General features: G+C 52.6%; 12 protein-coding genes across 12 annotated transcripts; 7 read left to right on the plus strand and 5 right to left on the minus strand.

Annotated features, from left to right (window-relative positions):
* Positions 1-1143: 1143 nt before the first annotated feature.
* SETTUDRAFT_120775 (uncharacterized protein) lies at positions 1144-4273 on the plus strand (the record flags this gene model as incomplete). Its single annotated transcript, XM_008031405.1, has 6 exons — positions 1144-1952; positions 2009-2182; positions 2236-2260; positions 2321-2908; positions 2965-3959; positions 4158-4273. Coding segments are annotated over exons 1-6 (2358 nt in total), but the record flags the coding sequence as incomplete, so codon positions are not given.
* Positions 4274-6565: 2292 nt separating this feature from the next.
* SETTUDRAFT_156226 (uncharacterized protein) lies at positions 6566-7967 on the plus strand (the record flags this gene model as incomplete). The annotated part of the gene is made up of 7 exons (XM_008031406.1): positions 6566-6817; positions 6887-6966; positions 7018-7114; positions 7172-7299; positions 7350-7418; positions 7468-7615; positions 7671-7967. The coding sequence occupies 7 exons, from the start codon at positions 6566-6568 to the stop codon at positions 7965-7967; spliced, it is 1071 nt and encodes a 356-aa protein (XP_008029597.1).
* Positions 7968-8416: 449 nt separating this feature from the next.
* SETTUDRAFT_43433 (uncharacterized protein) lies at positions 8417-9612 on the minus strand (the record flags this gene model as incomplete). The annotated part of the gene is made up of 4 exons (XM_008031301.1): positions 8417-8638; positions 8685-9397; positions 9445-9467; positions 9515-9612. 4 exons carry the CDS (start codon positions 9610-9612, stop codon positions 8417-8419), a joined length of 1056 nt encoding a protein of 351 aa, XP_008029492.1.
* A 714-nt stretch (positions 9613-10326) lies between these two features.
* On the minus strand, positions 10327-12016 carry SETTUDRAFT_156228 (uncharacterized protein; the record flags this gene model as incomplete). Its single annotated transcript, XM_008031407.1, has 3 exons — positions 10327-11545; positions 11595-11728; positions 11834-12016. 3 exons carry the CDS (start codon positions 12014-12016, stop codon positions 10327-10329), a joined length of 1536 nt encoding a protein of 511 aa, XP_008029598.1.
* Positions 12017-12545: 529 nt separating this feature from the next.
* Positions 12546-14022, plus strand: SETTUDRAFT_120782 (uncharacterized protein; the record flags this gene model as incomplete). Its single annotated transcript, XM_008031408.1, has 4 exons — positions 12546-12783; positions 12839-12933; positions 12981-13422; positions 13519-14022. 4 exons carry the CDS (start codon positions 12546-12548, stop codon positions 13824-13826), a joined length of 1083 nt encoding a protein of 360 aa, XP_008029599.1. The 3' UTR covers positions 13827-14022.
* Positions 14023-14275: 253 nt separating this feature from the next.
* On the minus strand, positions 14276-16264 carry SETTUDRAFT_156230 (uncharacterized protein; the record flags this gene model as incomplete). The annotated part of the gene is made up of 2 exons (XM_008031409.1): positions 14276-16102; positions 16154-16264. The coding sequence occupies 2 exons, from the start codon at positions 16262-16264 to the stop codon at positions 14276-14278; spliced, it is 1938 nt and encodes a 645-aa protein (XP_008029600.1).
* An 872-nt stretch (positions 16265-17136) lies between these two features.
* Positions 17137-18968, minus strand: SETTUDRAFT_165005 (uncharacterized protein). The gene is made up of 3 exons (XM_008031410.1): positions 18562-18968; positions 17854-18511; positions 17137-17806 (listed from the first exon to the last, which is right to left on the minus strand). Exons 1-3 carry the CDS (start codon positions 18771-18773, stop codon positions 17456-17458), a joined length of 1221 nt encoding a protein of 406 aa, XP_008029601.1. The 5' UTR covers positions 18774-18968; the 3' UTR covers positions 17137-17455.
* Positions 18969-19658: 690 nt separating this feature from the next.
* On the plus strand, positions 19659-21008 carry SETTUDRAFT_165006 (uncharacterized protein). Its single transcript, XM_008031411.1, has 3 exons — positions 19659-19979; positions 20030-20347; positions 20400-21008. Exons 1-3 carry the CDS (start codon positions 19689-19691, stop codon positions 20823-20825), a joined length of 1035 nt encoding a protein of 344 aa, XP_008029602.1. The 5' UTR covers positions 19659-19688; the 3' UTR covers positions 20826-21008.
* Positions 21009-21308: 300 nt separating this feature from the next.
* Positions 21309-22492, plus strand: SETTUDRAFT_165007 (uncharacterized protein). The gene is made up of 6 exons (XM_008031412.1): positions 21309-21442; positions 21652-21672; positions 21735-21799; positions 21853-21924; positions 21973-22071; positions 22119-22492. Exons 1-6 carry the CDS (start codon positions 21439-21441, stop codon positions 22230-22232), a joined length of 375 nt encoding a protein of 124 aa, XP_008029603.1. The 5' UTR covers positions 21309-21438; the 3' UTR covers positions 22233-22492.
* Positions 22493-22783: 291 nt separating this feature from the next.
* Positions 22784-24070, plus strand: SETTUDRAFT_34045 (uncharacterized protein; the record flags this gene model as incomplete). Its single annotated transcript, XM_008031229.1, has 2 exons — positions 22784-22927; positions 22973-24070. 2 exons carry the CDS (start codon positions 22784-22786, stop codon positions 24068-24070), a joined length of 1242 nt encoding a protein of 413 aa, XP_008029420.1.
* A 152-nt stretch (positions 24071-24222) lies between these two features.
* Positions 24223-24979, minus strand: SETTUDRAFT_22464 (uncharacterized protein; the record flags this gene model as incomplete). Its single annotated transcript, XM_008031146.1, has 2 exons — positions 24223-24745; positions 24798-24979. The coding sequence occupies 2 exons, from the start codon at positions 24977-24979 to the stop codon at positions 24223-24225; spliced, it is 705 nt and encodes a 234-aa protein (XP_008029337.1).
* Positions 24980-25199: 220 nt separating this feature from the next.
* Positions 25200-27151, plus strand: SETTUDRAFT_165009 (uncharacterized protein). The gene is made up of 6 exons (XM_008031413.1): positions 25200-25285; positions 25385-25468; positions 25536-25608; positions 25663-25762; positions 25822-26707; positions 26759-27151. The coding sequence occupies exons 1-6, from the start codon at positions 25232-25234 to the stop codon at positions 26891-26893; spliced, it is 1332 nt and encodes a 443-aa protein (XP_008029604.1). The 5' UTR covers positions 25200-25231; the 3' UTR covers positions 26894-27151.
* Positions 27152-27573: the final 422 nt, after the last annotated feature.

Consider the following 27573-nt stretch of genomic DNA (forward strand, 5'->3'; position numbering starts at 1 on the left):
CGACATATCCGTCCACGACATATCCGTCTACACATCAGACAATGCCCCCCATGTCAATGCATGAGCCTCTCAGGTACGCGCATGTACCTGAGACAGCGTCGCGCGGTTAGATAGTGCGAGAGTCACAGTTGGACACGACAGTTGAAAGCCTTATAGAAGATTTATGGGGTATAGCCTTCACCATGCCCTTAGCAGGAGCCTCTGAGACCACTCCACGCTTAGGGACCTATTTAGATTACAGACCTAACCGCCACCGCCAAGACAGACGTCCGACTGGCAGACGACGTCCGAGCACACCTGAAAGCGTGCATCTACCCGATGGCATGGTTCGGATCGAAGAGGTCGACTCCGACGAAGACATTAGTACTGGAAAGGCGACTCGCTTTGCCATAGCCACTAGCATACTGCTTGTGTAGACCCGTCATGTGACATATGTTGCGGGTGTAGAGCGCCTTGTCAAACTTTTTCTATGCAATATGATCGATTATTTGCATGTTTCTTAGACCTTGAATCATGAGGTACTTGGATAAAGTGGTATCTCTTTCCAACATGTCCTTGATAAAGCGCTGGATCACGTTTCATGGGTGCTGGTCACGTGCGATCAAACACGTACAAAACCGCTAATGCGTAATGTCCTGGTATAATTCAATCAAAAGCCTATGGTGAGGGATATTTTGATTTTCATTGGGAAATGCAATATTGAAACTGGATACAAAAAGATGAAAAGGACTGACCAGGGGGGGTATACTGCTCTACTAAGAGTTTAGCGTCTTGGGAGCTCCGCGCATGGAGTAGGCGCAGCTTTTCGCACTACCAACATCAGAGCCATGAAGGGCTCTGGTAGTATGGGTGCATTGAAAGAACGAGTCAAAAATTATTTGCCTGTGTGGCTGCAAATTTTATCCGAGATTTCCCGTAGCAGTGGTGGCTGAGCTGTCCATTGCAGGGCGCAGCCAACTCAGCCTTCTCTACCCTGATCTCAGCCCACAACTCCCAAGATCGTTTCAATGCTTAATGAAACGGACCTACTCTCCTACAAATTGTATAGCGGCAAAAGTTTCCAACCTTACAAACTCGATCCAAGATGCGAAAACGAGAGCGCTTTCGTGCATGGTTCACTACAGACACTCCCTGCCCGGCACCAACCCCCACAGTTCCTCTTACGCCTGCGCAACAAACCCACTCTCCTCGCGCACCATCTATATCGCCCCCACCATGTCTGCCTCCGTCAAGCACTGGTTTGCATTCATCGAGCACAGGCCTGCCGGATGCGACAATACCACGTACCTTGGTACTAGAAAAGGCCATAGCGGATACGTTGAAGGAGCTCCCACAGATCCACAAATCAGCCTTCGCGCAGGCTTCAAAGACAATAGATGAGCAAACGCTGCTCTCCAGGGTGCAAATTTACGATAAGACGCACAAAGAACATTCGTCTTTCAGGCTCCAGGCTGAGCGTCTTTCCAAATTTCTACATCTTCTCAACACATTCATGGGAGGTGTAGCTATAGGTATTCAGGCGAGTCCTGAAATATCGTCTCTGGTAGTTGGCTCTATCAGGGTTGTCATCGACCTCGCCATCAAGTTCACAACGTATTTCAGCAAGCTGACGGACATGATTTGCACTTTCCAAGACTACCTCGGCCCTCTCGCGGAATATGCAAAAGCCGCAGATATCAATTTGGTAGAAGATACGGTGGTCAATGCTTACAAAAGGTTGCTCTGCTTTGGCTGGAAGGCGCGCCACGTATTCATTGATGCCAACGACAACCAGCGGAAGTGGACATCTTTTAGAACATTCATGCGCCAACACTGGGAGCCGTTTGAGTTTGAGTTTGGCACTATCAAAGAAATATTTCAGCACGACCTCGACGTACTGCTGCACTCTGTCCAGTCGCTACACTTTGACCTTGCTAGAAAGGACGAGCAAGCGAGGCGGCGTAGAGAAGAAGGTATGACCACCCACTCCGATATGAAACACTCATGTTTATGGTTGAAATTTTTCTAGCAAAGGAAAGATTGGAATTTCTCAACTGGGTTTCCAGCATTGACTTTGAGAAAACCCACCAGGATACTTTTGCAAAGAAGCACAACAAGACAGGTGACTGGCTCATCAATCATCCGGATTATCAGCAGTGGTTCTCCGGCCAGGGCTCATCCCTTCTCTGGTGCCATGGGAAACGTAAGCATTACTGCATATATATTCGAACGATGTGTTTTACTGACAACTCACAGCGGGAATTGGTAAGACCGTACTTGCGTAAGTGTAAAGTACCGCTTAACTGCTATCTCGAGAACTTTGGATTTGATTGCTGTCTAGGTCAAACATTATAGAAGACATTACGGCAAAGGTTGGACTGGGAGTGGACGCTTTTGTCTGCTTCGCTTACTACAATTACCAGAACGCGCAGCTGAGGGCTCTTCATCAGATTGTAGCTGCACTGATCAAGCAGTTATGTCGAAGAAAACCTAATTGGCCCTCTGACTTGCTCCAAACCAAACGGGACGCCTTGCCTTCTTCTCTGGTAGGCACACAGGATAGATTCATTTCTCTCATCGAAGACTTGTCTCAGGTATACGTGGTGTTTGATGCTCTAGACGAATGCCCGGAGCAAGAGAGAGGGGATATTCTTGGGTTCATGACCGGCATAGTGACTGCACAAATTGGATGCCGGGTCAAGGTGTTCGTCACAAGCCGACGCGAAATGGACATCGCCAAGGCCTTTAGCGACAAAAACGTACCCACGATTCAGATTCAGACCAAGAATGTCACCGCCGACATTGAGTCTTTCGCTCGCAGTCAGGTTGAGAGACTTCAAGCTGGGGAGCATGGAAAGACACTCTACATTACAAACGATGAGCTGAAGGAAAAGATCATTGGAACACTCGCTACCAAGGCAGACGGCATGTAGGTTCCTGCTTAGCAGTCATTATACGAACATCTTCAGGCTAACTGTAACGCAGGTTTCTTTGGGTCAAGCTTCAGCTGGACAGTCTCTGTCTAGCTAGTAAGGCCCAAAAGGATCGAGTGGTGGAAGCTGCGCTGAGTGCACTACCCCAAGGCTTGCCAGGTACCTACGTTCGGATAATGGAGCGCATTGAAGCCCAGTCACCGTACATGAGGGAATTGGCACTCAACTGCCTAGTTTGGACCATCTATGCTCGGAGGCCTCTCAGCACTGTGGAACTACAAGAAGCGCTTGCGGTCAACTCGAATTGCGAATCCATTCAGCATTTGCAGCCCGACTCACCCCAAGTGATTCTTGAGGCTTGTTGTAATCTCCTCCAAGAGACCAATGGCTCCATTCGGCCGATTCACTACACAGTGCAGGAGTTTTTGACACGCACCGTTCAAGGGCTACCGCAAAAAACCATGCAAACCCTGCTTCAAGAACGGAAATCCATGCACAGAATAATCGGCTTAGGATGTCTTGTGTACGCTCGGCTAGTCGCATTCGAGAAACCAGTTGAAGAGGGAGTGTCTCTACGACGACGACTGCATGCTTATCCCCTGGTCGCATATGCATGCCAAAACTTCGACTATCATGTCTTTCAATGTGGAGAACCAGGTCAAGATATTTTCGATGAACTCGAGTCGCTTTTCCGACAAGATAGTGCATATCTTGCAGCCATTCTGCAAATCAAGGTGTGGCTAAATGGCTATACCCACCGAGCAATGCTTGGCCGCTTCAACCGCATGGACTTTGTTGTCACTCCCAGTACGATAATTTACAGCACATTTCTCTATTGTATTCCTACCATGAAGCAAAAATGCCTCGGCCAGCCGCCCCCAACATATGCACTACAATTAGCAGCTTCTACGGGGCTTGCAAGCGGAGTGATCGGACTCCTTCAGGCAGGATGCCCTGCCAACGGGAAAGACAACATTGGAAAAACAGCATTATACTATGCGTGCCTCAATGGTTATGCAGAAATCGTTGAGGCTCTATTTGACAACGGTGCCGATGTTAATGCGGAAGATGATGACTATGGCAGCGCACTACAGCTAGCTTCACGTCAAGGCCATGGACATATAGTTGAGCTGCTGCTTGAAAAAGGCGTCAACGTTAATATACAGGGTGGTGGCTGTATTGACGCACTTCAGCAAGCTTCAGGTACCGGTTATGCGCAGATAGTGGAGATGTTAATTAAAAAAGGCGCCGACGTTAACGCACCGGGTGAACACTACGGGACCGCACTACAACTAGCTTCACGAGGAGGCTATGACCATATAGTTAGGATGCTAATTAATGAAGGCGCTGACGTTAATGCACCGGGTTTACGCTTCGGCAATGCACTGCATTTGGCTTCATATGCAGGACACGAGCAGATAGTCAAAATGTTGCTTGAGAAGGGTGCCGACGTTAATGCTCAAGACGGAGGTCGCAATGCATTGGAAGTAGCTTCAAGGGAAGGCCATGAGCGCATAGTCAAGATACTGCTGGACAACGGAGCTAATGTCAACACGCAAGCTGAAAATTTCAACGCATTACAGGCAGCTTCGTCACGACGCCATGAGCAGCGTATAGTCCAGATGCGGCTTGATGCAGGTGCTTATCAAAGCCAGGAAGATCGTGTGTCGGCTTGAGTAGTTTACTTCAGTTCTTTTAGTTGGTATTCCGAGCTGGCGCAGAATAGTAAGAAATACAAAATTGCAAAGTGCAATGATACATGTTCTTGAGCTACTATCCTCTTGCGATATTTTCTTTCTGAATTGGCTGCGATAGCAAAGTATTGAAAGTACCATATCATTCAATGTTTTGAGGTTCCCAGGGAGATTTAGTTTGAGAAAGAGACTCTCAAAATGTGACACTGCTTGCTTGGTCTTGGTGTAGAGATTTCTTGGCCTATGATTGTCACGGACCGCCATATACAAATATGAATTTGAAGCAGCCAGTAGATGAAGGAAGGTATCCTGTAGGGGCTGGATGACTGTGCTGCAGAACCAATTCGCCATGAACTGCGGAGCTCGTGTCCCAAGTCGCCTTGTCTAAAAAACTCGATTTTGGATGGTGCATATGAACGATGACTCTTCATACTCACAAGTCAAGGAAACCGAAGTTTGGTACTTCCTGAGAAAGGTATGTTGAAATCGATGGAGGGTTTCATCGCCCATGGTTCTTGAACAGCCTGAACCAAGCCATGAGATTCTGTATACCAATTGAATCGTTTCTCCGTGCTTTGATTTGGTTTCATACGATAGAGTTGCAGACTTGGTGCGTCATCAGCGTTCTACATTGTTCATATTACATTACCACAGATGAGAAATAGGGTCCACAGACACATTTATTTGGAGGACAACTGCGCTTTGCTGTCATCTTGATTTTCATCATCCCAAATCCACACAGCAAGCACATCGCGATCGCGATTCAGGACAAAAAATGCCTTTGATTCAGACTTTTCTTTCTTTGCTACCACTCGCCATTTTTCGTCTTACCGCCTTTCTTTCACACGTTGTAATGAAAATCCTGTCTTCTCTGCTCTGCTCTGTTTGTAGAACAGGGAATATTCATCCGGATACTGTTTTTCACTTCTACCTCTTCATGATCTTGCCACTTCTAGTGCTGATTCAAAAGAGGTTCATGTACTGGTTGCTGGGATACCCGCCACAGATGACCCGACAGCGCCACTTTCTGGTCTTTGCCTTCACATGGCTGCTGATGGTCTGCCCTCTTTTGGTCATGTATGAATGGAAGCGTGGGCGAATGTGGGCTGTCTGCAGAGCAAGTAGACGACCAGCGCAAAATGCTCGACGAACATATTACGTTAGTTTTTGAATGGAGACAGGTGGGAGTCTTGGATTATTGCGAAGACGGTTACATAAGAGAGGTGGATATGAGCGACGCTCATACGACGGAATAGGCCTTGCATCAATGCAGTCTTGTTGGATGTTAGGTGTGGTAAGTCATCAAATTCCGGATATTTTCTTCCTTTAACACCACGTGGTGCGTTAATTAACAAAATCAAAAGCAGATTCCAGCCCATGGGATTGCAGGCCGAGCCTCTCAAGCGTCTAGAATTCCATCAGGCCATACACATTCACAAACAACACGGCGATCTCAGACTATTCAGGCAGGAGAAACTGCTTTGAAAAGATTATGCTGCTGCCATAAGATGGTCTACACAAGCAAAATCTTGGCCCAAGACATGTACAGCAGGTCTAAGACACTGATAACTTCCTCCGTGTCATGGTGGTCCCCCACAATCATCATCATTATGATATGCCAATTAAGAATGCCATGCTCCACATGCGAGAATGAATCAGGTTGGTCGGGCAATAACAAGCATTCAGCCGAGTGCGGGATCGCCATATTAGCTCCACAACTGCCGACATGGGGCAAGGTCGCACGAGGGAACAAGGCCAATATATATTGACTCAATATACCACGTGCTGTGGGGCCGGCAGTTGGATATTGGAATTGATCAGAGACGGGACAGGAGTTGGAGGTGACCGCTGGCGGCAGTCAGGATATGAAGCCAGCACTGGACGCGCTACAAGAACAAATCGAACTTTTCTTCTATTCTTTTTCGTAGGCTCTTCGATCACACCAATACGGAAGCAGTCATGTTTGCACTCTTGTTTTTCGCGGCCTTAGCGCAGGCCATCCCGCAATTTGGCGGCAACCAGCGCTTCACGATGCTGCGGTTTGGCTGCGCGCAAACTGTAATCGATCGTATTGATCCGCTCGTCAATCCTGGGCAAGCTCCCTCACCGCATATGCATCAAATTGCAGGCGGCAATGCTTTCAACACCACCATGCAGAGTACCGATATTTCCAAGCTCGCGACCTGTACTACATGTGGATATAGTGAGGATGTAAGTGATACGATGTGAAAAAGGCTGTGAAATCGGATAGCTATGAGAATACATGGCTGACTACTGCAGTTGAGCAACTACTGGACTGCGAATATGTATTTCAAGGCCAGAAATGGAACTTATAAAAGGGTACCGCAGATACCCAATAGGTGAGATTGAATCTATCGGCATCACCTAGCCTTCAAACTGACAAATGGCAGGGACCTCTTCAACGACAAATACACGGGTAAAACTACAGGAGGTTTCGTCGTGTACTACGTCTCTGGAGGCAAAGGCGACGTCACAGCATTCAAGCCAGTCAGTGAGCACGAAAGCTTTATACAGGACCCAAACTAACGCAATTCGAATATCCAGGGCTTCCGTATGCTTGTCGGCGACGTAACGAGCCGCGTATCCAAAAACCGAAAGTCTCAGTCTTGCTTCCGCTGCTACACCGCACCAAACTTTGGTGGTGACAATGCTGCACCATGCCAGGATGCCAAGTACTTCACCCATCTACTCTTCTCAAGCATAGACGTACTAAAAGTCCCAGACTCGATACAGAAGGCTTCCCTACAACTCCATGCCCAGGAGGCATCCGCAGCAACATTCTCTACCCGACGCAAGTAACCCATAACCCCCGTTACGACATGACTGCTAACGCTCATCAGATGCTGGGACGGTGTCAATCTCGACTCTCCAGACCACAAATCGCACGTCGCGTATCCGGTCAACGGCCCCGCGCTATTCACCGGCACCAGCACAGGCGGGGCCTGCCCGTCAACGCACCCGGTCAAGATTCCACAAGTGATGCTCGAGGTACGCAACTCTCTCCTCATTTCCACGCAATAAATCTTCTAACAAAGGTATCCAGATCGTCTGGGACACGAGTAAATTCAACAACAAAGCCGATTGGCCCGCCGACGGCTCGCAGCCATTTGTCCTCAGCATGGGTGACAACACGGGATACGGACAGCACGGCGACTACGTGTTTGGGTGGAAAGACGACTCGCTGCAAAAGGCCATGGATGATGCCAAGGGCTGCATGGGAGCAAACTGTGGGACTTTGAAGACGCAGCAGCCGGCAGATGGGAATAAATGCGTTGTTCCGAATCGTGTGCGTGAGGATCATGATGGGTGGATGACGGCGCTGCCAGGTATGTCGATGTAGTGGGGTGCTGATGATCTCATGCTCGTTATGAAGAGGTCATGTTTTGGGTCGGGAGTTGTATTACGGGCTTTAGAAGAGTATAGTGTGCATTTTGCTTACCAAAATACACCTTTTTTCGCCTAATGGGATGCTTCTTTGCGGATATCAGAATTAACTAGTGTTATGGAATTGACGAGGTACTCTATGCGTAGATGCAGGTTGGCGCTTGGTGGTCTGGTAGGCTACGACTAGGCGGCGTGCCCATGATTCATGCACCATTACTCAGGTAAATGTCCGAGTCAAGATGACAAAACCATGAGTCAGGTATGTCAACGTCAGTTCAAACCAGTTTCTTCGATTTGAATAATGGTGTACTTATTTTTACTCCACGGCATTCATGTCTCGCAGCAAATCTGGCAGCGATATTCATCCACGGCCTTTTCTATACATCCGCACTCCACCAAACACCTCTAGTCTTGACGCGCAGGATCCAGCTTAATCTCGCCAACAATCTCATCAATCTTGGCCATGACCTCTGGTGTAAGCTTGTTCATAATCTTCAAAGCCGCACAGTTGTCAATAACCTGCTCTGGTCGGGAAGCGCCTGTAATGACTGCAGAGACATTTGGGTTCTTCAAGCACCACGCGAGCGAAAGCTGCGATTGACTGACACCAAGGCTATCGGCGACGGGCTATGGAATGTAAGCGAAGAAAAAAAATGAAGAGTACAGTACAAACCTTCAGAGCTTTTGCGCTGTTAATCATATTTGTCCATTCGCTGTTTCCGTAGCTATCCCGCATGCTGCTGACAAATCGGTCTTTGCCTTCTGCGAATCTTGATCCTGCTGGAGGTGCGTCTGGGCTGTCGTTGTACTTTCCACTGAGGAGACCAAACTTGAGAGGCGAAAAGGTGGTAAGACCAATGCCGAAGCGTGAGTAGAGTCGCTGAAACTCGCCTTCGACCTTCTTCCTCTCCAGGAGATTGTACTGCGGCTGCTCAACGATTGGTGCAATGAGACCCAATTGCTTCGCGATACCACACGCTTCGGCAATCTCATCGGCAGACCATTCAGAAGTACCCCAGTACAAAGCCCAGCCCTTTTGCTCAATCACGTGGTTGAAGGCGCGGACAGTTTCTTCCATGGGCGTCAGGCGATCCGGGCGATGCGCATACACGATGTCGACATATTCGAGATCCATGCGCTTGAGAGACGCGCGAAGACCCTCGACAATGTGTTTACGTGAGAGACCATGGTTGTTGATCAGCACCTCTCCGTTTGCCCCACCCCAGTTCAGCTTCGTCGAAATCACGAGATCGTTGCGGTTCCAGCCAAACTTCTTAATCGCCTGGCCCATGATAATTTCAGATTGTCCTCCAGCATAAGACTCGGCAGTGTCGAAAAAGTTGATGCCGTTATCGTAGGCAGTCTTCATAATGGAGAATGTGCCCTCTGAGCTTGAGTTAGTCATGTGATCTGGCCAGGCACGGGATTATCACCATTTTCGACGTGGCCACCAAATCTGCAAAGGATCAGTATTTTCATTCCAATTCAACTCGGTTTCCATACGTCAGCCATCCTCCTAGACCAAGGACTGAAACATGCAGCCCCGAGTTTCCAAGGCGACGGTACTGCATGCCCGTTTTGCGAGGTTCTTCCCAAGCCATTTTGCGGATAACAAAGCACGTGAAATAAAGGTTGACTGGAATATGAAAGATGCAGTCTCCAGCGCAGAGCCTCAGTAAGTCTCTCACGATGAGTCGATGAAGCGGCCAAAAGTTGTGCCGTGTCGAGCGGATCAAAATCCTCACATGAAAGCAACCAGTGTCATGAGGCTTCGTGCATCGGAGCGAGATTCTTCTTTGGGCAATGGCGGCGGTATTCAGTTTTCCTGCTGGCGTCTTGGACATCCAGACGGGACTGACTCGTGCTGAGAGCTCGTCATCCACCCCCGCAATAACGACATGCCGTAGCCTCGATTCGAGTGTGGAGCGCAGTGAGAGGTGGGTCTGACTAACGATTTCAACGCTGAGGGATCGTTTCTGGGATTCATGAGGCTGGACAAGGCCTAATCGACTGTCGGCTATCTGGATCTTCTTAGTAAGACCGGCATGGCTCCGGCATCGTTTGTTGGCTTGGAGAAAATTTTGAGCTTGAATGTAAGACAACTCCTAACTGTAAGCGGCCATGGCAAGACGTTGAGTTTGAATTGGATGTTGGGACCGGATGTGCATACCCGCGGTTCGCAAGAACCTCGGCACGGCTGGGGGTGAAAGGCGGCTCTTTTGGCGGGGTGCCAAGACACTAGCCAAAGACGTCCAATTACTTTCACTACACGTAAGCACTACTAGACGCGGACCGCTCCACCTTCTTTACTCGGACTACACGGTGAACCTAAAATCAAGTCGCTTGTTTCCATCCTGCTCTCGCGCGACGACATCCGCCTGGTACACGGCCTTTTCTTCGCTGGTCATGGCATCCCACGTGTCCTGCTTCTTCTTGTTGATTCGCATCAGAACCACGCGCTGCACGAGAAAGGTGACTAGGCTCAGCGCGCAGATGGAGACCAGCACCGAGTTTCCCTGCTTGTAGTACGGGCCGTCGTACTTGCGGTAGATCTGGGAGCTGATCAGAGAGCCAATTTGCACAATGACATTATACGTTGCCGCGGTAATTGCCCGCTTCTTGACGTCAAAGGTATTTTCGGAAATCCACGATGAGACCAGGGGGTGAAAGTACGGGTAACCCGAGATGAGCGTGATCAGCGAAAAGCGGCCCCATTCGCGCCCGCCGTCGGGAAGCGTCAGGAGAGCAATGAGGAGCGGCATGATCCAAAACTCGCCAAACACACAGTGGAATGTGCGTTCGTTGAAGTAGTCGCTGGAATATGCTAGCGCCAGCATGGTGATGACCTGGAGAGCAGCAGAGGGAATGGTAAGCATGTTGCTGTTAAAGGTGCTGAAGCCGAGGCGCTTGAGCGTGAGGGTAAGGTAGCCTTGGACGGGCGATGCGGGGATGTATGCAATCAGACCGATAAAGTATAAACCCCACATGGAAGAGTCCGACCAAGCCGCGCGAACATCCTTGAAAGTGGCGGGTTCTTTGAGAGCTGTGAGTCCTTTCGCCGGGTCGTCCCTGAGGATACGGTTGACCATGATGACCTCTTCTCGCTCGGTATACCAGCCATTGGGCCAGAGCACATTCTTGGTGGATGTGGGCGACACTGGCAAGTACAAAAAGGAAACGACAGCGATAATCACAGTCAAAATGCCTTCGAGGAGGAACAGCCAGAACCATCCCGGTTTTCCTCCGATTCCACGCATCTCCAGGATACCAGCTGCAAGCAAGGCAGAAATGACACGGGCGATGTTGAGCGTGGACCAAAAGGCAGCAAGGCGCATGGAGAGCTCTTTCGACTTGTAAAAGTAGGTGGCGAACAAAATGACTCCAGGAATAAAGCCTCCTTCGCAAAGTCCAATAGCGGCGCGTCCAAGATAAAAGGAAGTACGGTCGTGCATCCATGACTGGGCCCAGGAAGCGGTTCCCCAGGCAAACATCATACTGGGAAGGATGTATTTGAAGCCATATCGCTTGGTCAGGCTGGATGGGTATCGTCAGCCAACATCAAAAGTCAATTGAATCTACTCACAATTGCACTGGAAACTCGGCAGCAAGAAAGCAAACCAATTGAATGGTTGTGCCGTTGTTGTAATCATCGCTGGTCAAGCCAAGATCCTTCAAAAGGTTGTCTGCGAGCGCATTTGATACATTTCCGCGATCGAGCTCCAATAGTCAGTAATTTGCTATTTGAAGCGAATATGGACTTACCTGAAGCCCAAACATCATCAAACACAGCCATGAGAGCAGCCGTAAGTCGGTTTTCAATACAACACGGCGCTCTTCCTCAGCAGTCCAGGTCGCATGGGGGTCGAAGCGGTGTCGGCCTTCGTAGCTCTCATGAGGCGGCACAATATCTGCCAGCTCTTCTCTTCCGACCTTTGTTGGCTTGAGCGATCCGTCGTCGACGCTGACCCGCACCGCCTGCGGGGCAGTCTCAATATCATGGCCCATCTTGCAATACCACAGTGCCCAAGCACGACCCAAAACAACCAAGGAACGGGAAATGAGAGTTCAGCGCACTACAGTTGATGGTGCTGCCCATTCACTATATATCTCGTAATCACAGCATTGCGCAATTGCGCCTCCCGTCGTCGCCATCATACACTTCTTCCCCGAGGCAGTAATTGCGCCGGCGAAAGAGGAGAAAGAGGGGAGCGCACGGCTTGGTGCACGTCCATGCACGTCCTATTGGTCTCATGCATCCACCCCGGCCCTACACTTGCTGGTAATAGTGCAAGTAATCCGCAGCATCATTGTCCCGCCCTAGTCCCGGAACATGCCCCCTACCCGATGACGTGCTCTCCCACGTGTCTGGGGGAGGGGTGTCCTGGAATACGGCCCAGATTGATATACCCTGGGCTGTCCAGGCCACCATTACTCCCGTCTATCTTCGCTAGAGCGCTATCTGGTACTTGCGTTTCGCTGAGCATTGATTTTACCTCGTTTTCTGAGCAATACACTGTATTTTTGGTCGCCCAAGATGCCGTCCGTACAGCACGTCAATGGAGAGGATGGGTATGCTGGCAACGACACCAAGATCTTTGGCGGAGACTCGTCTGCTCGGTCAAGGCTATTAGAGCCCTTGACCTATTCTGGCTCTCTGGAGGGCTACAAGTACCAAGACTTGACACCAGTCATTGGGCGCGAGTTTGAAGGCCTCCAGATCACCGACTTGCTTCAACAAAGCGATGCCGTGATTAAGGACCTAGCTATCACTGGTTAGTTGAGTCTGGATCCCTCTTGAACCAAGACAACACTGACACTTCCTCTTAGTATCTCAACGCGGAGTCGTTTTCCTGCGCAACCAAGATGTCACACCGACCCAAATGCGCGACCTAATGCTACGCTTGACGGAACTCTCAGGCTGCGTACGTTGTCAACAACCCCTTCCCTCCACCACGACTAACTCTCCCAGCCCTCATCATCCAGCCTCCACGTCCACCCCCTCACAGAAGAAGGCTCTGAACTTGGCGACCAAATCTCCGTCATCAGCAGCGAAAAGCAAAAGAAAGGCGGTGGCCTCACCCACCAGCTCTCCGACGTAAGTCGTCTTGCATCTGCAGGCTGGCACAGCGACATTACCTTTGAGCCTGTGCCGTCCGACTACGCCATGCTCAAGATCCACACGCTGCCTCCTACTGGCGGTGATACTCTCTGGGCCTCTGGCTACGAAATCTACGACCGCTTGTCTCCCGCAATGCGCACGTTTCTCGAGGGCCTGACCGCCACACACGACGCAAAGTTCTTTTTGGACGAGGCCGAGCGTCTGGGAAACCCGCTTCGCAAGGGCGTTCGAGGGAACCCGCTCAACTACGGAGATTCACTGACAGCCACGCATCCTGTTATTCGAACGAACCGTAAGTCTCTCTTCCCTCTCCCTTTGCATTCCTTCCCATCTCCCCATTCCAACACATACGAAATATACTAACCCGCATCTTTTCCACCTCCAACAGCCGTCACAGGCTGGAAATCCGTCTACGTCAACAAAGGCTTCACCAAGCGCATCAACGGCATCACAAAAGACGAATCCGACCTCCTCCTCCCCTACCTCTTCAACCTCGTCACGCAAAACCACGACGCCCAGGTCCGCTTCAAGTGGAACAAGAACGACCTCGCCATCTGGGACAATCGCAGCACCTGGCATTGTGCTACGTATGATTATGACGAGGCGAGGGCCGGAGATCGCGTTTGCAGTTTGGGTGAAGCCCCGTTTTTGGATCGTGAGAGTGCGAGTCGGAGGGAGGCTTTGGCGAGGGGGTGAATGCGTGGAAGGGGATGAGAGGGCGGTGGTGGTGCGGTGTGGAGTGGGGGGTTAGAGAATTGCGGGATATAGAGAACATAAGCAATGAATGTGATGATCATGACAAGAAGAAGCGGATGAAGGAGTTCCAAGTCTAATAGCATGACGGTGTGGCGAATCATGGCCACATAGACTGCGTGTGGATATCCAAGTCAACAACAATGGAACCTTTTATTGAAGAAACTAACTCGAGATGACAGACCATACATCCCATCAACGATCCTTCAAAAGTCTCACTCAGCGATTACACGGCTCCATACGACCACATCACACCAGTCCAGCATCATCGCATGCAATTATTCAGTCCTCGCCGCAAAGCAACACAGCAACATCACCATATCCGCAAAATTAGTATAAAAATTTCGTATTCATATCAATCCAATCATTACAACCGAAAACAACAAATTAAACTATGCCGTACTCTGCAACTCAGTCAAAATAACATCCGCTGCCTTCTCCGCAACCATGTACGTCGACATGGCAGTAAACGTGCCGGGAATCCTAGGGAAAACACTAGCATCCACAACGCGCAGACCAGCAACACCACGGACATTGAACTTGGAGTCGAGCACGGCCATTTTGTCGTCGTCGGCGCCAATCGGGCATGTGGAGGAAGCGTGGTGGCCCCACGCCGTATCCTTTGCGTACTGGGCGATCTTGGCGGGTGTGTTGGCGTCTTTGCCTGGAAGCACCTCGTCGATGGGGACGAGCTGGCGCTTGAAAGCGTCGCGGGCGAGGTCTACGGCTTCGGTTAGGGCAGTGAGGTCCTTCTCGTAGTCGCCTGCGCCCGTGTCAAAGTAGTTGTATGTGATTTCAGGCATGTCGAGTGGGTCGGCCGATCGCAGGGTTACGGTTCCGGCGTTGTTGCGGGGATGCGCCTTGAGGATCGCCCAGGTGAACCAGTTGTGCTCGGCCGTGGCGTTGTGTGCGTAGCCCGGGAAATAGCCGCGGAAGTTGACGGGTCCGCCAAAGGCAAAGATGTCATAGTCGTTGTTCTCGGCGGTACTCGACTGGTAGAACATGGTGGCGCCAAGTCCTGGTGAGGCGTAGATGCCGCGGTTGCCCAAGATGGATTTCTCCCATCGGTCCATGCATGCGTCTGGCTCGCTTTCGTCAAAGGTGCAGCCGTTGAGAGCGGAAAAGTCGGATTGGGCTTTGCCTTGGACGTTGATCTCGTAGTGGTCTTGGAGATTGGTGCCAACGCCAGGACGGTCGGCAATAATGGGAATATTGAACTTCTTCAGCTCGTCGGCGGGTCCAACACCGCTGAGCTTGAGAAGCTGGGGAGAGTTGTAGGTTCCCCCGGCGAGAATGACTTCGCGGGATGCCTTGGCGGAACCGGGTGTGCCAGTGGCGCCAACTGACTTGGGGCTGGCCTTGTAGAGGTACTGGCCGTCGAGAAATTCCACTCCGGTCGCGCGGGGAGGCGAGACGTCCTCGTTAAAAGTGACCTTGGTGACATGGCAGTTGAGTCTGACGTCGAGAGGGTACTTCTTCGCGCCATTTGCATCCTTGGCGTCGCGAACAGACAGGACAAACTCGCGGGAACCAGTGCGCTTGCCATCGGTGGTGGAGATGGGAATCTGGTAAAGGCCTGGCCCAGCGTCACGCTTCTTGGTGTCGGCGTTGGCATCGCCAGCAATCAGGGTAGCGAGGTTGACGATAGCGTTGGTCTTGTTACTAAGAGCAAAGGCGGCGCCGCCAACCAAGCTGAGAAGCTTGGGGTCAGAAGTGACAATATCAATGGGTGCATAGTCGGTTCCAAGCCAGCCCTGGTATCCGTGGGCTCCCGTGCCGGGGATGAGGTAGTGGTTGTTCTCAAGCTTCTCAAAGTACTTGCGCATGTTGGCAGGCGCCCACGAGTCGTCGCCAGTGATAGTTTGAACGAGCTCAAAATCAGATTGGTGTGGGTAGACGGCGATCAGAGCGTTGTGTGCTGTGCAGCCTCCCAGGGTACCAGTGCGTGGGTATAGAGTACCCTTCATGGTAGAGCCTTCAGGTGGGTTGAGGCCAGTGTATTCGCCTCCATCGGCAGTGGCGTAGCTGGTCTTGAAGTCACGTGCTTGTCTCTGCTCGTCTGCATAGTGCTTGACGTAAAAGTTCCAGCTGAGATTGGGGTCTTCGGATGACCTGGCACTGAAGGCGGGCACAGTGTAGTTGACGTTGGCGCCCTGGTCGTCACCAGCTTCGATGAGAAGCGTCTTGTGGCCGGCGAGTGCAAGACGAGCGGCGAGCGGCTACACGCAGTCAGTGACAATGTTAGATAAGCTGACATGGTGGTTACTTACGCCACCGCCTGCACCAGAACCGACGACGACATATTCATAGCCAGTCAGATCGACAGCCCTGGCGAGCGAAAGGAACGCGGCAAAGGAGCCGAGGATTCGCGGAAAGATCATGGTGATTAACTATTAAGTAGGTGCCTGGGTAGGAATCAAAAGAACGACAGAGGCTTGCGGAGGCCTACTTGGGTTCCAAGACAGTGCCGCCTCGAGTCTTTATACACCATGTTGCTCGTATACATGCCGTCACCAGGATACCCCTTATTGCCGCGGCATAGGCGACGTGTGCCGAGCATTTGCACTAAAACCATTGGTCGCATAGGGTACCGTCTCAGCGGTGCTCGATAGTCGCGGTGTTTGGTCTCTTCTAGGCTTGCAAAGCAATGCCACGAAAACGGCATGTAGATCGTATGGAGACGGTAAGGTTCATGTGGGTCGCAATTTGCGCCACGGCAAAGGACGTTTGCATGCCGTTCTGCGCCCGTTACGACAATGCGTTCGTGCGATCAAGGCTTCGATGGCAATGAGTACCGTATCAAGAGTCCAACCTGTCCGTAGTTAGCGCTGAAACGACTTTGTCATACAACCACAATCTGTCTTGACAGGAGGCCACAGTGTGAGATCGTGGCGTGCAAAAATCTCTTGGTGACGAGCAGACACCTTCCCCCTTTTGCTAGGCGCATCGCCTGGGCCCCCAGTCTGAGCATGACACTTTTCCTGTCAGGAACCCAGTGCAGGGCCCGTCATTTCGCCAGGGCCGGACGTTCGTCCCGCTTCGGGAGGCGCCCAGCAAGTGTGGAGTAATCGTTCAAGGATAAACGGACACTATAACCACACGGGGGTTAGCAGCAACTGGCAACGTCCATTGGAAACCGTCTGGGCCTGAACTTCACTATGAACTGAGCATCGGCACCACGTGGCTCTCGCGGATTGCCACGCTCACTTCCGCTAATGGGGATGGTCGTCATGCGCGATAACGAGAAAAGGGCATCAAAATTCGTAGTCTTCGCCACTTTACCCACCAGACTGACTCGATCCCCACACACCCAGATCAGAAATGCTCGCCATGCGAACGCCATGTTGAATTCGGCATTCGTCTCGACTCCACTACTCCTTCAATGCTTCTGCTTCCGCTAATTCCATTCGCCAAGGCATAAAACACCGTTGCCTCGTGCTAAATCACCCCCTCATCGAAAAATCTGACAAGAACACCAACAGAGTGAAACTCTAACTATATTGGGTTCAGCGCCTGTCCGAGTTCTTTTGAGGAGGGAGTGAACTCGTCTCTTCGCCTACCTACCCGAGTGCCTACGGCTGTCCAGGCCATACGGCATCCGCAATGCTCCGGACGAGCTGCAGTTTCTTCCTCATGTCTTCGTAGCCCAATGCATTGCCCTCTGCATGCGACGCAAAGCCGCACTGTGGGCTAACGCAGCACTGTTGGAGGGCGTCTTCGCGCGACTGACCGGTGCCCTTTGCGATCCAATCAGCGGCTTGGTTGACTCGGCTAATCATCTCGTCCTTGTCCTCGAGCGTGGGGAATTTCGACGTAATGACACCCAGTACGACATTCTTGTTCTTGGGGAGATGCGCTAGTGGCTCGAAACCTCCGGCGCGTGGTGTGTCATATTCAAGGTAGTAAGTGTCGACGTTGAGATCCTGCTTGGTTAGCATGGCCGAGCTCTGAATCGAGGAAATAACAGTACCTGGAACAGCTTCTTCGCAATGTTGTCATATGCACCTTCACTGAAATGCCTGCTTCCCACGTAGTTGCCGCGGCACAGGTGAATACCCAGATGCATGTCCGCGGGGCGCTCAAAGCACTTGTTGTAAAATTTGACATACGAGTCAAACATCTCGTCGGCAGTCTTATTGTTTACCGAGTCAGCCTTCCAGCCTGCCAGCATGTCTTGGGAGCAAAAGTAGGCGAGGTTAGGGTCATCAATCTGAATGTTCCGGATGCCTTGCGAGTGCAGGATCTTGAGCTCTTCTTGGTACGCCTTTGCCACGTCCTCGAAATACTCTTCGTCGTTTGCATACACCTCCTTCGGGTAAGCGGAGCCGTTCATGTAACGGAAATGGTACCAGGATGGCGAAATGAGAGTGATTTTGATGTTCTTCCACTCGCTCTCTGGGAGCAGACTCTTCATCAAATCGACCTCTCGTTGGTTACTTGATTTTCCAGGGTGCCTAATCTTGTCGACGCAGACAGTGACGTGGTTTGGCACCTCCTTTGCCTCCATAAACGACTTGACATCGGGTGCGTACGCTCGGAACATGTCCTTGGTGTAGCCCTTGAGCACGCCAAGCTGGAGCTCCTTCATGCCGTGGAGGGTTTCAAAAAATGTACCCCAGAACATGTGTCTAAGCCAAAGTGAGTCTAGACACGGGCTAGTCGAATTCACACTACGCACCTGGTGTACTCGCCGCTCGACACGACTTTGAGTCCGCAGTCTTGTTGAAATTTGACCACCTCTGCAACCGCCTTGTCTTCCAAAGGTACGAGCTCCTCTGGCTGTGATTTGCCGGACGCGACATCGTAACGCTTCTGCACCAGCTCCTGGGGACGGAGCAATGAGCCGACGTGCTCAGCGCGGAAAGGCGGGCTTCTCTTGAGGGATGCCATGGTCAGGTTGGCAGTGTAGGTGTAGATGGCTTGAGAACAGACAACGAGCGCGCCGCAATCAACTGGACAAAAGTTGGCCCCTCATCTTTGCCTGCTAAGTAGCCCCGCAATCAGACCTGAAGCGGACGTTGATGGAGGCACGGAGGATATTAATTGGACCCTGGCGCAGGCCGAGGAGGGCCATTCCTGGACGCCGGGGGCCAAACTAGCCTCCGAAACAGAGGAGTCGAGGGGATTGGGAGGGTTAAAAAGTGGCGGGCGGGGCGTAATGTGGGAGGGAGGTCGGGCCAAGGTGGGGCCATTGGCCGATGCGATGAGGAGGCGTCGATATGAGTGCCATGGGCGACTGATGCCGGAGTTATACAACACCCCGAACTATCCGCTCGAGAGTCTGCCGCCATCGCTACGCCATCGCCTGGCCACGCTGCCATCGCTCTGTAATCGGTTGGGCAAGCTTTGTCATCGTCAGCACGCGCAACCGGCACCGGCACCTGTTCAGCGACCGGGCCGGACAATGAAGATATGGCTGTGCTGCGGGGTGTACTGGGAGGTCCATAGTCCGTTTGGGAGGCCGGAACGACGTGAAGCTGGCGAGCAGCAGCTGTTTGCGGTGCCGCGAGAAGGGGAGAATAGCAAGATGCAGTATGCCCCACCAAAGGTGTCGCATCGATGATGACGCCATTGGCAGCGCAGCGAGAACTTCACTACCACTATCAGGCAAAGCGAGCGCCTTTGTCAGCCGCGACAAATCCACTCGTCTGCAATGACCGGCAAAGGACCGCCCCGCGCTAGCTGGGATGCAGCGGCATTCATACGTATAGATATCGACATGTATGCTCCCGCAGCCTCCTGCGAGCTCCTGGACGAACCCCCCGCGGACCTCATTGCACCACTTCCCTCAGCATACAATCCAACATGACCCGAGTCCTGTTGACCGGAGGCAGCGGCTTCATTGCCGCACACACTCTCGATGTCCTGCTAGCACACGGCCACAGCGTCGTCACCACAGTCCGCAGCCAGGACAAGGCAGACAAGGTCGCCGAGTCGTTCAAGAGCCAGGTGGAAAAGGGCCAGCTGAGCTTTGCCATTGTTGCAGACATTGCACAGCCCGATGCCTTTGACCAGGCCGTGGTTTCAGACCCTCCTTTCGAGGCGGTACTCCACACTGCGAGTCCATTCCACTTCAATGTGACAGACATCAAGAAAGTGAGTGCCCCACGCCTGGAGCAGCAGTCGGCAGCGTACTGACCAGCCAGGACCTCCTCGACCCGGCCGTCATCGGAACCACAGGCATACTCAAGTCCATCAAGAAGAATGCGCCCACAGTAAAGCACGTCGTCATCACCTCGTCCTTTGCCTCCATCGTCGACGGATCCAAAGGCAACTGGCCAGGCCACGTCTACACCGAGGAGGACTGGAATCCCATTACGCCGGAACAGGCCCTCGAAAACCCCATGTACGGATACCGCGCAAGCAAGACGTTTGCAGAGAAGGCGGCGTGGGAATTCGTCGGAAAGGAGAAGCCAAACTTTAGCCTATCCACCATCAACCCGCCCTTGGTCTTTGGGCCCATTGTGAGTGCCGCACGCCCGCACCGACGACCTCAAGTTACTAACAGCCACAAAGTCACATCCTCTCGAAAGCCTCGACAACATGAACACATCCAATCAGCGCGTCCTCGGCGCTGCCCAGGGCAAGTTCAAAGACGAGATTCCTCCCACCGGTGTGCACTTGTGGGTCGACGTCCGCGATGTTGCCGAGGCCCACGTGGCGGCCATGGAGAAGCCAGAGGCGGCCAACAAGCGCTTCTTGGTCTCTGCCGGCTTCTTCTCCAACAAGGAAATGTGCCAGATCATCAAGAAGAACTTTCCAGAGTTCAAGGACCTGCCCAGCGACACGACGCCCGGCGGCGACTATCCCGAGGGCACGCCCGACACGGGACTGTACAAGCAGAGCAACCAGCGCTCCATTGACGTCCTCAGCCTACAGTACAAGACGTTTGAGCAGTCCATAGTCGACACGGTCAAGTCATTCCAGCAGAAGGGATTGTAGACGATGCTGTGGAATGCGCATTCGGTTATTCGATTGGCTACGTAGACTATCTAGCTTGTGCTGTTGCAGCAACGCGTCTGCTTCCATTGCAGCTGTATTGACCTAGACAATGCCTTGTTAGCGCATGAAGCGACTAGAGATGGACAATGCGACATGAATTTCAGCAATCAGCCTGTTGAGCTTGATCTTGTTTTTAGACTTCACCGTCGGTGACTCGGAAGTTATCGTTTTTGTAATCATCATAATGCAGAGATGAATGAAAATGAAACCAGCGTATGCTTACCTATAGCTTGCGGGCATGCGCCGGCGGCCTCCTGGTCCTGTATCAAGGGCGGCGCGCTGGTAGCGGTGATGTGAGGACAGAGGCGCGGAGCTTGCGAGAAAATGCAAAGGCTCGGCGAAAGGTCGGGCCGACGTTTCTCTTCCAAGATTAGGCAGGGCGTGCCCCACCAACGAAGCCCAGCGATCGCGGGCAGTGACACAGCAAAAGCCCCTAACACGCCTCGGTAACATTACCACCACACTCGCCTGCCGTCTTTGCGCGCCAGCATACCTTCCAACGAGCCCGCCATCCTCTTGAACCGCCGGTTGTAGCACTCGAAACACCACAGTCATGGGTAAGTCAGCTGCCTCTACCCCGCCATCCGCCCAGCCTCGATGCGCCTCTGCCCGCGGCAGTCGAGCCATCTGCTCAGGAGCCGTATGGGCTTGATGCGAACATGTCGGCTGCCTCGGGCGACCTTGGCGACCTTTTGTGACGCTGTAGTCATGCGTTTGTCTTGACGGGATTGGAATCGATGAAGCGTCTGGTACTGACTCTTGACAGCCGACTTCCAAGGCATTGCTCGTACGTACCGCCCGTCACTCCTAAAGTAGCTCCAGTCGAATCGCTGCTGAGCCCTGCCCCAGAACAGTTTGTCGAGTTCTACTACAAGACCTTTGACGAGAACCGCGCCGGTCTCGCTTCTCTCTACGTATGCGACCCGGTCTGAGCAACGGCGCGACTGTCGGCTTACACGTACCACAGAAAGACACTTCTATGCTCACCTTTGAGCAGCAGCCAACACAGGGGTCAGCCGCCATTGTAGAGAAGCTCCAGGTAATAAGAACATTCCCAGACTTCAGGGACAGAGCTAACACCGGCAAGAACCTGCCCTTCCAGCAGATACAACATCAGACCGCCACTATTGACGCACAGCCGTCTGCTGACGACGGTATCCTTGTTCTTGTCACGGGCGCGCTCATGGTGAGTATGCTGGTTAGAAAATGAACAGCTTCAGCTAATCTTGGCAGATTGCGGGCGAGACAAAGCCAATGAGCTTCACCCAGGCTTTCCAACTCAAGAACGCCGACGGCAGCTGGTACGTTCTCAACGACGTTTTCCGTCTCGTATACCCCGCCGCATAGAATGCCTAACCGCCTTCTGTTGTCGAATGGGAGCTAGCGGAATCTGGGGTGGTATCTGAAGCGTTGGGCGGAACCTCAAGGGGCGGGAGCACGTTTGCGAACGTCTCTGACTTTGGAAGTGTTGGTGGATGGCCATGTTAAGGACAATGAGAATGACAATTCCCACAGTCATTGCTGCACCATCTGGGGCATGTGGAACGGAGGATGATTCTTGCACGGATATGTCGAGTTGATCCCAGAATTACATCAGCATTATTTTGCAATACGGCCCAGTACCCCGTGTGGTTGTGACGCACCGCATACTTCGGAGACGTTTTCCTTGCACGTGATCCGGAAGAGAGCTTTGCCGCCACTTCTCCGCGGTTACTTGCCGAAGCTCCACGCAACCCCTCGGGTCTGGTGTTAGCTTGCAACAACCATGGCTTCTGCGCGTGGCAATGGTCATATCTCTCTTCTTCGACCCAATTCATTGAGTCTTTTTCCTCTCGCCTTTCCTTGATCTTGACGCCCTACAGCTGTCGTCTTGAGCGTTTCACTACTGCTCATCCATCATGGCGTTCGTACAGAAAGGTCTCAAGAACATCCTCCAAAAGAACCCACACGATGTCGTGTTCCTCTCAGCGCTCCGGACTCCGGTCACAAGAGCAAAGAAAGGAGGCTTGCGCGATGCATATGATCACGAGCTCTTGGGAGCGGTACGCCAAGTCAATCCTATGTTAGTCGTAAACTAACGGTCACAGGTCCTCAAAGCGACCATCACCAAGTTCCCAAACCTCGACCCTGCAAAGATAAACGATGTATGCATTGGAACTGTACTCGCCGAGCTTGGCGGTTCCAAGGCCGGTCGCATGGCTGCGAACCATGTTGGCATTCCGACGACGACTTGCTTCAGCACCGTAAACCGCGCCTGCGCATCCGGCCTCTCTGCAATCACGTCAATCGCGCACTCTATTGCTATCGGACAAACCGACGTCGGCATTGGCGGAGGTATGGAGAGTATGACGCGCAACTACGGCAGCAGGGCTATTCCCACCGAACTCTGGCCAGAGATGAAGGACAGCCCAGTCAAGGAAGCACGAGACTGTATCATGAGCATGGGCATCACATCCGAGAACGTGGCGGAACGATATGGCGTGTCCCGCGCCGACCAGGACTCCTTTGCCGCGGAATCGCAAAACAGGGCCGCAAAGGCGCAAGCAAACGGTTTGTTCGACGCCGAGATTGTTCCCGTTACCACCCGGTGGATTGAGCCCGAGGTGCCGCAAAACCAGAAGCAAATCACCGTCACAAAGGACGATGGCATTCGGCCGGGGACCAAGGTGGAAAAGCTCGCGGCCATGAAGCCGGCGTTCAAGCCCGATGGTACCAGTACAGCAGGCAACAGCAGTCAGGTTTCGGACGGAGCGAGCGCCGCCCTCATGATGCGCCGGTCTACCGCCACGGTGCTGGGCCTGGAGAAGCACATTATCGGAAAGTGGGCAGGTACACAAGTCGCGGGCTGCTCGCCTGATGAAATGGGCGTCGGACCCGCTCTCGCCATCCCCAAGCTTCTCGACTACACTGGTCTCCAGACGGACGACGTCAATGTGTGGGAGATTAACGAAGCGTTTGCCAGCCAAGCACTCTACTGCATCAGGAAACTAGGCCTGGAGAACAAGATGGACAAGATTAACCCCAACGGAGGCGCTATTGCGCTGGGCCACCCGCTTGGAGCAACAAGCGGCAGGATGCTGGCGACGCTCTTGAGTGAAATGGGGAGGAGTGGCGAGCAAGTGGGTGTACTGAGCAAGTGCATAGGAACGGGTATGGGCATGGCTAGTTTGATTGTACGCGAGTAGGAGACTTGAAGTGAAATGAAAAAAAACGAAAGAAATGAGAAATGAAAATGCATGATTCGGGGTATCAAAAAATTATATACGGTCTTCTACGCTTTTTTGAAAAAAAATATAACAAGTTCAGCCACTTTTTTTCATGTACGACATTCAGCAACTCAGGGTTTGCCCTTTTTATTCTTCTTTTTGGAACGCTCGGCGAGGATCTCATCGAGGAAGCTCTTTGGTTTTGTTCTTGCTTTCTTAGAAGCGGGCTGTGCGACGTCGGGCTCTTGGTCTTCTTCCTCTTTTTGCGATGGCTTGTCGTCGGCTGGCGCATCGGTGACGACATTCTCCTTTTGGTTCGCACCGGCTGCTAGCCGCTTTGCTCGCGTCTCCTCGTCTTCGTCGTCGCTATCTACTACCTTGGATGCCTCATCCTTCTTCTGTCTCCTAGACTTGAAAGTAGCGGCACGGCCCTCGTCTTCATCGTCAGACGCCTCCTTCTTGGCGGCCGGCTTGCTATATTGCTGGGCTTTTGCTGCTGCGCCGAGTCTTGCGGCCTGCTGCTTGGCCGCAATATGTGCTTTGGCTTTCTTCTTGCCAATTAGTTGCTGCAGCAGCTTGTCGTCTGATGTCGGTATCCTTCTGGTAAAACTGCCGTCCTCGACATCCTTGGGCAGGACACCGCCAAGACCGATCCTGGGCACGAGGTTAGCACGCGCCGTGGCCGTGGAAGTGCATGTGAATTTACCTGTCGTGGGCGTAGTTGTGTTTGAGGTCCTGATCATCTTCGTCTTGGGCCGTCGCCGCGGTATCTCCCGAGTCCCAGTCTGGCCGCGAGCCGTACAGCGACGCCAAGAGCGTCTGTCCTTTGGCCTGGAGCAGACTTATGCGGTTTGCAAGGACATCGCCGTCGCTGCTCCTCTTTGCCATTTTCTCTTCTGGGCGCGGACTTGATCAACCGGACTCAAGCCAGGGGGCGGCGCGGTATCGCCAGCGACCAAGTTCCCGGCCGCGATTATTTTTGAGGACCCGGTTCATTCTCGGCACGCTAGCAGACGTCCGCAACAGCCCTGTGTAGCAGCCAAGATCAAACAGAGAGCTGCTCGAACTCCAGCTTCACCACCCCCCTCAACCCTCGCCCGCCCCCCAATCCACAGACGTGTGTCTGCCACTCCAGACATCATGTACACCTTTGCCCGCGCCCGGCCGCTGGCTCGCGCTGTTCGCGCTGCCGCTGTATGCAACACCGCCGTGCGTGTGCGAGAGCTGCAAAAGCCTCTTACGCACGTCCTGCCCGCAATAGAGGCTGCAGGCTAACGAAGCCCCCCCCTCCAGGAAACACCGCTGAAGCGCTCCGCCATCCAGCAACGGAGAGGCCTCGCCATCCACGAATACAGGTCCGCGGCCCTGCTCGAGTCGGTACGAATTGCTCCAATGCCTCTGTCCCACCATGCCCCCTGACGTGGATATCTAATGCGAAGCGCAGTATGGCATTGGCGTGCCCAAGGGCGGCGTCGCCACCAGCGGCGCAGAGGCCGAGAAGATCGCCAAGGACATTGGTAGGCGCCAGCAAGAGGAGATGGGGTAGTTCTGGGCTAATGCGTGCAATGCAGGCGGAGAGGACGCCGTCATCAAGGCGCAGGTTCTCGCTGGAGGCCGTGGAAAGGGAACCTTTGACAACGGCTTCAAGGGCGGTGTCAGGGTCGTCTACTCGTATGCACACCTCGCCATGCTGCCGCAGTCCCCCGGCCAGTCTCTAACACCGCACGCAGTCCCCGCGAAGCCGCCATCCTGGCCGAGCAGATGATCGGCCACAAGCTCATCACCAAGCAGACGGGAGCCGCCGGCCGGCTCTGCAACTCTGTCTTCATCGTCGACCGCAAGTTTGCCCGCCGCGAGTTCTACCTGGCCATCCTCATGGACCGCGCTTCCCAAGGCCCCGTCATTGTCGCTTCGTCGCAAGGTGGAATGGACATTGAGGCGGTTGCCAAGGAGCACCCCGAGGCCATCATCACCACTCCCGTTGACATCCACAAGGGCGTCACCGACGAGATGGCGCGCAACATTGCCACGGACCTTGGTTTCTCGGAGCAGTGCATTGAAGACGCCAAGGACACGATCCAGAAGCTGTACAAGGTCTTCATGGAGCGGGACGCGACCCAGATTGAGATCAACCCTCTCTCCGAGACGACCGACCACCAGGTTCTCGCCATGGACGCCAAGCTGAACTTTGACGACAACGCCGACTTCCGCCAAGAAGAGGTCTTTAGCTGGAGGGACATTACCCAGGAGGATCCCGATGAGGTCAAGGCCGCCAAGGTTGGCCTCAACTTCATCAAGCTCGACGGTGATATTGGCTGCCTTGTCAACGGTGCTGGCTTGGCCATGGCTACCATGGACATTATCAAGCTGAACGGCGGTGCGCCTGCCAACTTCTTGGACGTTGGTGGCGGTGCTACTCCCGAGGCTATCAGGCAAGCGTTTGAACTCATCACCAGCGACCCCAAGGTCACTGCCATCTTTGTCAACATCTTCGGTGGTATCGTCCGATGCGATGCTATTGCCAAGGGTTTGATCCAGGTTGTGCAGGAGATGAACCTCAAGACACCCGTCATTGCGAGGTTGCAGGGTACCAACATGGAGGCTGCGCAGAAGCTGGTAAGTTTTTAATCGCCGACAGGTGATGACATTTCTAACTCCTATCTCCAGATCAACGACTCAGGCCTCAAGATCTTCTCGATTGACGATCTCCAAGCCGCGGCCGAAAAGTCTGTCCAGTTCTCAAAGGTGGTCAAGATGGCCCGCGACATTGACGTTGGCGTCGAATTCACTCTTGGTATTTAAAGCACCCATCAAGCAGAGAAGCATAATACCTTTTTCCGGCTGACCCACAATTATTTTCATGTGCGCCAATTAGGTTGATAGATTTAGTTGCATTTGCGCTTGTGGGGAATGCAAAACAAATAGTTGTTCCCCCGCCGTGTGCGACGTCGTCTTATAAAATCTGTGTATTTGTGTGGTCTTGTTGGTTGTGACGTGATGTTTGTCTTTGGTCATGTATTGTTTGTTGTGAGTTCCATCAAACATACCGTTAAATTCTGCAGACAAAGACCTTACTATATTTAAACCGGTAAACGTTCTTCGAAGCGTGGGATGGATGCAGACGGAATGGGATGTTACGCGTCAAGGTTGGCCTGGGGAACAATGGATTGAATGTGGTTAGTGTAGTGTTAAGAATAGCAGCATGATTGGGTTGACTACAACAGGTATGGTTATGTATATCTATCCTTGTACTTAATAGCCGTGGTAGTTACCATCACACTTTCATCCTGCCATCACCGATGGTCAATTGTACTCATGAGGGCTGTCATCGGCTTCATGTCCTGCCATCGTCTTTAGGCCCTGCCTTCACTGATGGCTGTTTGCGTGATGCCAGTCATGTGACCGATGTGTATACATCGATCACTACTCTTGAACAAGGAGTGATTAGTTGCCAATGCCTTAAGAAAAAATCTTTCCTGTTC

Source organism: Exserohilum turcica (assembly GCF_000359705.1).
Source record: "Exserohilum turcica Et28A unplaced genomic scaffold SETTUscaffold_6, whole genome shotgun sequence".
Taxonomy (NCBI): domain Eukaryota; kingdom Fungi; phylum Ascomycota; class Dothideomycetes; order Pleosporales; family Pleosporaceae; genus Exserohilum; species Exserohilum turcicum.

Coding starts and splice junctions, on each gene's coding strand:
- SETTUDRAFT_165007 (XM_008031412.1), top strand. Junction 21,673..21,734: donor CGACTTCCAAGGCATTGCTC/GTACGTACCGCC, acceptor GCCCTGCCCCAG/AACAGTTTGTCGAGTTCTAC. Junction 21,800..21,852: donor CCGGTCTCGCTTCTCTCTAC/GTATGCGACCCG, acceptor CACGTACCACAG/AAAGACACTTCTATGCTCAC.
- SETTUDRAFT_165005 (XM_008031410.1), bottom strand. CDS start 18,773: ATGGCATCCCTCAAGAGAAGCCCGCCTTTCCGCGCTGAGCACGTCGGC. Junction 18,512..18,561: donor TCGAGCGGCGAGTACACCAG/GTGCGTAGTGTG, acceptor ACTTTGGCTTAG/ACACATGTTCTGGGGTACAT. Junction 17,807..17,853: donor TTGCGAAGAAGCTGTTCCAG/GTACTGTTATTT, acceptor CTAACCAAGCAG/GATCTCAACGTCGACACTTA.
- SETTUDRAFT_165009 (XM_008031413.1), top strand. CDS start 25,232: ATGTACACCTTTGCCCGCGCCCGGCCGCTGGCTCGCGCTGTTCGCGCT. Junction 25,763..25,821: donor GGTGTCAGGGTCGTCTACTC/GTATGCACACCT, acceptor CACCGCACGCAG/TCCCCGCGAAGCCGCCATCC. Junction 26,708..26,758: donor TGGAGGCTGCGCAGAAGCTG/GTAAGTTTTTAA, acceptor TCCTATCTCCAG/ATCAACGACTCAGGCCTCAA.
- SETTUDRAFT_165006 (XM_008031411.1), top strand. CDS start 19,689: ATGACCCGAGTCCTGTTGACCGGAGGCAGCGGCTTCATTGCCGCACAC. Junction 19,980..20,029: donor ATGTGACAGACATCAAGAAA/GTGAGTGCCCCA, acceptor CTGACCAGCCAG/GACCTCCTCGACCCGGCCGT. Junction 20,348..20,399: donor CCTTGGTCTTTGGGCCCATT/GTGAGTGCCGCA, acceptor ACAGCCACAAAG/TCACATCCTCTCGAAAGCCT.